This window comes from Apaloderma vittatum, unplaced genomic scaffold, assembly GCF_000703405.1.
Source record: "Apaloderma vittatum isolate BGI_N311 unplaced genomic scaffold, ASM70340v1 scaffold987, whole genome shotgun sequence".
NCBI lineage: Eukaryota > Metazoa > Chordata > Aves > Trogoniformes > Trogonidae > Apaloderma > Apaloderma vittatum.
This window is the reverse complement of record NW_009726452.1, coordinates 7606-14257: the sequence shown is the minus strand read 5'-3', so window position 1 is coordinate 14257 and position 6652 is coordinate 7606. Positions and strand designations below refer to the sequence as shown.

The 6652-nt window shown below is 44.0% G+C and overlaps 1 protein-coding gene across 1 annotated transcript in view; it reads left to right on the top strand.

Annotated features, from left to right (window-relative positions):
- GCN1L1 (GCN1 general control of amino-acid synthesis 1-like 1 (yeast)) overlaps positions 1-6652 on the top strand; it is a gene marked incomplete at its 5' end in the record, with an annotated part of 39463 nt that overhangs the window by 29888 nt on the left and 2923 nt on the right. The window contains 9 exons of the mRNA XM_009873266.1: positions 5-52; positions 305-448; positions 1394-1663; positions 1934-2047; positions 2566-2796; positions 3420-3613; positions 4198-4312; positions 5301-5397; positions 6184-6332. Of these exons, the coding sequence (XP_009871568.1) occupies positions 5-52; positions 305-448; positions 1394-1663; positions 1934-2047; positions 2566-2796; positions 3420-3613; positions 4198-4312; positions 5301-5397; positions 6184-6332 (1362 nt within the window). The remainder of the gene's footprint in view (positions 1-4; positions 53-304; positions 449-1393; positions 1664-1933; positions 2048-2565; positions 2797-3419; positions 3614-4197; positions 4313-5300; positions 5398-6183; positions 6333-6652) is intronic.

Genomic DNA, 6652 nt, shown 5'->3' with positions numbered 1-6652 from the left:
ACAGGTTAGGGCTGTAAAGAGCGGGGTGGTGCTGCCGTATTTGGTGCCAAAGGTACAACTGGAAACCAATCTTAAACTTCAGAACTGTGGTTTTTCCTGTGCTAGCTGCCAGTTTTGTTGGGACCAATATGCCAAAAGGAGGAACATAATTTGATGTTTTTTCTGATTTTATGCTCAAAACATTGTCGCTTGGGTTGTGATGCATTTATATTTAGACGTTTTTCTTGTAATAGATTAATTGAGATTCTTTCTGAAAAAACTTTCTGCTTATCTTTTTTTTTTTTTGGTGGATTTTTTTTTTTAGCTGACTACTCCCCCTGTGAACACCCGTGTGCTAGCGTTCCTCTCATCGGTGGCAGGGGACGCTCTGACACGGCACTTGAGTGTCATCCTGCCTGCTATGATGTCTGCGCTCAAAGAGAAGCTGGGGACCAGCGAAGAACAACTGGCAAGTAGCACGGCTCAGCTCTTTGTTATGACAGGTTGTCTGAAGATAGCGCTTCGGGTTTACTTCCCAGCACAGAATATGTGTTCTCTAGATTGACAGATTGCATGTTTTAATCCAGTCCATTAGCTTCTTCAGGATGAGTCTTTTTGCCTGGTGCCATATTGCGAGTTGAAAAACATATGCTTTCCAAATCTATTTGTACCCATATAAAAGTCTCTTTGGCCTGCAACAAGATACATTTCCCACTTTACTTATTCTTGGAGAACTGCCAGAGTGTCTAGTTAACTTTATATTTATGTGGATTATAGAAGACCGAGAGATTAAAGGGCTGAAGGGAGGAAATCTCCTGTTTTGCATGCAGCACTCCTCCTGTACTGCTCTCTGAAACACCTGGGATTTGGACTCCAGAGAAGATCTTGGAGTTGTGTCTGAAGACAGACACGTACCTAAGTTAGTGAGTTAGCAATGGTAGAGACGCAGTCCTGTTGTCTCTCTGCTGTAGATGCCTGTTAGCTCAGCTTCTAGCCCCAAGTCTGCCTGGAGATCTCTAACGTACCCTCAGATGTGCTTGCAATGAGTATTACAACGCACAGCATTAAACTACCTAAATCAAAAAACTGTTCTCTGACAAAACCCGCTGTCTCTGATGGAGGAGTAAGATGGGGGCAGACTGAGGTACTCTGATTTTTGTAAATTAGCCTTTCTGCAGCTGGAGAGCAACCTGTGCAGCAGTGAGTTCAGCAGAATTTGGTCACTTTGTTATAAACCAGGACTGAATCGAGCCTTTAATGGCGATGCGATTAGTTATTTGATGAGAATTAGCAAGTGGGATATGTTGTCATATTTTTGTAAAAGATAATATGGTGGCTAACATGGAGAAACTTGGGGATAAATCTGGTTTTGTTCTGTCGGAGAGTTAATGTAAAGTTAATTTGGACTTTTTAGGAGATGGCAAACTGCCAGTCTGTAATCCTGTCTGTGGAAGATGATGCTGGACAAAGAATTATAACTGAAGATTTATTAGAAGCTACGCGGAGCCCTGAACTGGGAATGAGACAGGCAGCAGCTGTCATTCTGAATATCTACTGCTCCAAGACAAAAGCAGACTATACTGGTCATCTCAAGAGCTTGGTTTCAGGCTTGATACGCCTATTTAATGATACCAACCCTGTAGTTCTGAATGAAAGCTGGGATGCGCTTAATTCCATCACCAAGGTGAGAGGCAGCTTGATAAAGATTACAGTGGTAGAAAGGAGAAAATGGGGATAGCTGGTAAAATTCCATCTAAATTGAACCATCCATTTGATGGTAAATTGCATTTACATTTGCAAATGCTGCAAAGATTTGAGTTGTAAGATGAGCTTGACTTCAGCTTTGTGAGGGAGGAGGCAGGAAACGGGCATCTTCTCTTGACACACCTGAAAAGTCACAAAGAACGGCTGGATGCCACGTCACCTCAGCTTTGCCTTACCCCTCTCTCTGCAGAAATTAGATGCTGGGAACCAGCTTGCTCTCATTGAGGACCTGCACAAGGATATCCGGATTGTGGGGAACGAGGCGAAAGGCGAGCATGTGCCAGGATTCTGTATTCCTAAGAAGGTAAAGGATCAGAAGGAGCGTGGGTTCTTCACGGCCACAGTACCCACCTTTTAGGGGAACTGATTGATGACTTTACAGCTATTAGAAGCAGTGACTGTTTGGGCATTCCAGACCTGCTTATTGGAGAGGCTTTTTGTAGGTTACTGCTGCTCTTGAGTTTGCCTACAGAAGACTCCTCTTGTAACAAGATCTTTGACAGTTCAGTTATGCATGGAAGTCATGGTCGCTGGCTGCTTTTAGTGGGGGAGTAATGCTGGACTTCTGTGCCAGATTTCTCTGGTTTAAAAATTCCCTGAGCCGCCACCACTTTTCTCATAGCAACTGGCTTAGGAAGGCGTAGATGCATGAAATCAAACCCAATAAAAGTAGCTCTGTAAATGTGGAAGCAGGCAGCTGAAGGTCAACAGGATATTGAGAGAAACTCTCCAAGTTTGTGCATCATATAACAGAAGCAAAAATAAGATACGTATTTTCTTGTGTCTTGGCTTCTAAGCTTTCTTACCCAATTTTCATGACAGGGAGTGACTTCCATACTCCTGGTGCTGCGGGAAGGTGTGTTAACTGGTAATCCAGAGCAGAAAGAGGAGGCAGCAAAGGCCTTAGGACTGGTTATTAAGCTCACTTCTGCTGAAGCTCTTAAACCATCTGTGGTGAGCATTACTGGGCCCCTCATTCGGATCTTGGGAGATCGGTTCAGCTGGAATGTCAAGGTGGCTCTGCTTGAAACATTAAGCCTTCTTTTAGCTAAGGTAAGACTCAAAAGTAATTGACTGGTTTGTGAACAGTTTCTAATGTAACCTTCAGAAATACCTGTTGCCGTTCATGTAAATCCAGCTGGGATGCCTGCGGGCGTGGATTTGCTATTTAGGAATGGCACCGTCACTGGACTCTATTGTTCCAGCAGCCTCTGTCCTACCGGAAAAAGCCACCAAAGCTTGAATCGCTGGGCTTCTTAGAAATCCTGCTAAACGCTGATCCCACTTTCAAGTGACTAAACACTACCATGTAATTAATCTCTCTTACATCCACCATTCTTATGAACTGATAAGTGCAGAAATGATCTTCTGTATCTTTGAACTGAGCGGAGCTTTTATTTGGTGCTCTGTATACAAAAGGCTGTTCATGATAGTGTATAAAATTTTTATGCAACATCACCCTTCTATTTTAGTACGCAGAAAATCAGATTAGATTTGAAAATGTTAAAAGGTTTGCGGTAAAGTGTTTCATGTTTTTCCTATTTCAGTAGCGTGTTAGATGTGGGTAACAGTTTGTGGTAACTGCCTGCTATAGAAGAGGTCATGCTATTTTCAGGCTTCGATTTTCAACTGCAGACTCAGTTGCACCACTTTCCCTTCTTTCATCTTTGGCATAGGTTGAGATTGCCCTGAAACCATTTTTGCCCCAGCTGCAAACAACCTTTACCAAAGCTCTGCAAGACTCAAACCGTGCTGTTCGCCTTAAAGCTGCCGATGCTCTTGGTAAACTCATCATCATCCATGTAAAAGTGGATCCCCTCTTTACGGAGCTACTGAATGGAATCCGTTCCAGCGATGACTCTGCCATCAGGTGAGCTGTCGGTGATGGCCCAGACCTTCCTGCTTGTTGGGGATGAAAGAAAGGGCTGGGATGAAAGAACAGAGCCCTGACTTCTGAGACTAAAGTTTACTTATTAGTGAAAGCAGCTGACTGTTAATCAAAGGTTGTAAAACCAAGAATGGGGATGATGGGGACTTCCTGGTCAGAAGCTAAGCTGTGATAGTGTACGAGGAAAGAGTTGCTTGGTATCTGCCCAGTTCTCCTCCACACCCCTGTGCAACCCACTGCAGCCTGGTTTCTGATACCTGTCAGTGGTCAGCCTGCCCTGAAATAGTGTAGCTGTTCTGGTATCCGAAGTGTGCAGATTGCCCAGAAATCAGTTTCCTGATTTAGGAATGTTTTTAACGTTTGAATATTTACGTTCTAAGAGGCAGACACAAGTACAGAACCCTGGAAATATTCTCAGCAGTGCTGAGCACATATGTGGCCCCTGAATCATACAGCGCGTTTGTGTAATTGCTGGGCAAGAAGCTGTTACACGTACCCAGAGCTCAGTTTCTTTGTTAGGGTGGGGGGAGAGGCAGCGTCTGACTGTACCTTGTGATCACTTCTAGGGACACAATGCTGCAAGCTCTGCGGTTTGTAACACGAGGAGCTGGTGCAAAAGTAGATGCTGCCATTAGGAAGAATATCAGCACGGTGCTTCTGGGGATGCTGGGACATGATGAGGTACTGCTTCAGCCAGCTGCGAAGGATCCCTGCTGCAGACAGTCTTATTCTTTAATTTAAAATCTGAACTTTCTAACAGAACTATTTTCTAAAATATCTTCTGGGGGCAATTACTAGTGATAGGGTGGAAAGAAACTTAGATAAAGAAGCACGTGGTTGGGCATTACTCACTGAACTGAATATGGCCTGTTGTAAAATCGTTCTCACTGAAGCCTTGTAGTGTGTTAGCTGAGAGTCAGGTGCAGGAACGAGAGTTCCCATGCCAGTCGCTGGGAACTCTGGAAATCTCTGAGTTTAATCTTTCCTTAGCAACCGTGTACGTAGGTTTGACCAGCAGCTCCTCGCCAACGTGTCTTCTTAAGTCAGGATTTACCTTTTATCTTGGAGGATTCTATGAATACTTTCTCTCCATGTGTTTGTAGGCTCTCAGGTGAGGTTTATTATTTAGAATGAGAAATGTTTCTCCAGCTTGCGAGAAGCTCTCCAAGTATAATCTGTAGGGTCTTCTGTATATGGCAGATACCAACAGTATCATCTCTTAGATTGAAATTTATCATCTAATAATTTCTTCCTCCTGTTTTAATCTGTGCAACATAGGCACGCAACTGTTGGCATGCTAGAAATAGAAGCATTGAAAACCCACTGGATAGCAAGTTCCAGGGTGGGAAGGAGTAGTGATGGGATGGTCACTTAAGCAAATCAAAACAGCAAAAGCCTGGAAGTTTAGCACACCAGAATTTATTTATGAGGTCTCTAAGTCTTCAGTATCTGATGGCTTTTTTGACTGTGGATTTCGTTTTCAGTTCCATTACGTAGAAGAAACCTTGTGAACTGACAAATCCACAGGTAGCAGGAGTGAAGTACTACTACTACTATTTATTTCCTCCTCTTATTTCTTATCATCTTCTGTCACTTGCTCTTCTTGCTCCTTACCTCTGATGCATACTGAGCTCAGCCAGTGTTACTTTTTTCCTCCTTTCCTCCGTAGGATGCCACCCGCATGGCCTCAGCTGGCTGCCTGGCTGAACTGTGTGCGTTTCTATCAGAAGAGGAGCTCGGTACTGTTCTCCACCAGCACTTACTGGGTAGGTGAAGGTGTTTACAGTGACTGGAACTGATTCTGAAAGCAGGGGAAGATGCCTTCTTAGCCATAGGTTCAGGAAAACTTTGTCACTGTTTAGGATCCTTCTTCTTTATTTTAAACCTAAATCTCTGCTCTAGATTTTCTTATGCTTTTCTTTGCTCATGGCTGTTCATTTGTACTCCCCGGGACATAGGTGAGCACAGGCTGGTGATTTGGAGTTCAGGGTTCTCATACTTCTTTTCCCTGGATTTGTTTTCTGATGAGTTGTTGAAAGTACCAGCATGTCTGGTGCTGACACAGATGGGACGGGAGGTGACAGGCGGGGTGGACAGGAAAGCCATTCCACCTTTTTTATGACACTGTGTTCTTGGATTGGCTTATGCTTGTTGCAGAGCACTTCAGATGCTTTTGGAGAATTAAGTAATTTGTCTCTAAGTTAGATAGAAGCATGAGTAGGAACTCATAGCGGTTGGGAGTGCTGTGGGATTACTCTCCTCTGTGGGATTAAAAAGGGAATCTGTTAGCTGGTTTCAAATTACAGATGATTTTTACAATTTTATTAGAGAGCTAAAGCCTGTGTCTGGTCTCCCCATCTGCCCACAGCGGATTCCTGCCTGGTAGAGGTGTTGCGTTTTAGCACTCTTTGTGTGGCTTTTTGGGACGAGTGGCAGAAGCAAGGCATTGCTTTCATTTTATGGAAGTGAACTGACCAGCTGACAAAAGCTTTCTTAGATGAAGAGGAATGGATAGCAGGAGCCTTGCTATTGTCCTCTTCTTTCATTTGCAGCAGATGTCTCTGGCATCGACTGGATGGTGAGACACGGACGAAGCCTGGCTCTCTCTGTGGCTGTAAATGTTGCTCCGAGCAGGCTGTGTTCCCCCAAATACTACAGCAGCGTTCAGGAGATGATCCTCAGCAACGCCACTGCTGACAGGGTGAGCGTCCTTTGGGCGAGGTCTGTTGCAAGCACTTACCGGGAGTAGTTCTACGAGGAGTGCAGGTTCTCTGTGTGACCAAACGGAACAAAAATCCCCAAGTGCCATCTGAGGAGTCACCCTTAGGTAGATGCAGTTTTTATAGTGCAGTTACACAGCTGTTCTGATCTCGGCGGAGACAAAGATTAAATCATCTTCAGCTGCAGAGTAGCTTTCACTGGGAGTATATTAGCTTCTGTTTTCCTATTAAAGTTCTCATTCACAGGCCAGGTTTACAAGAATTGCAGATATTTAATTTTAGGAGTAAGATTTTAGATCTC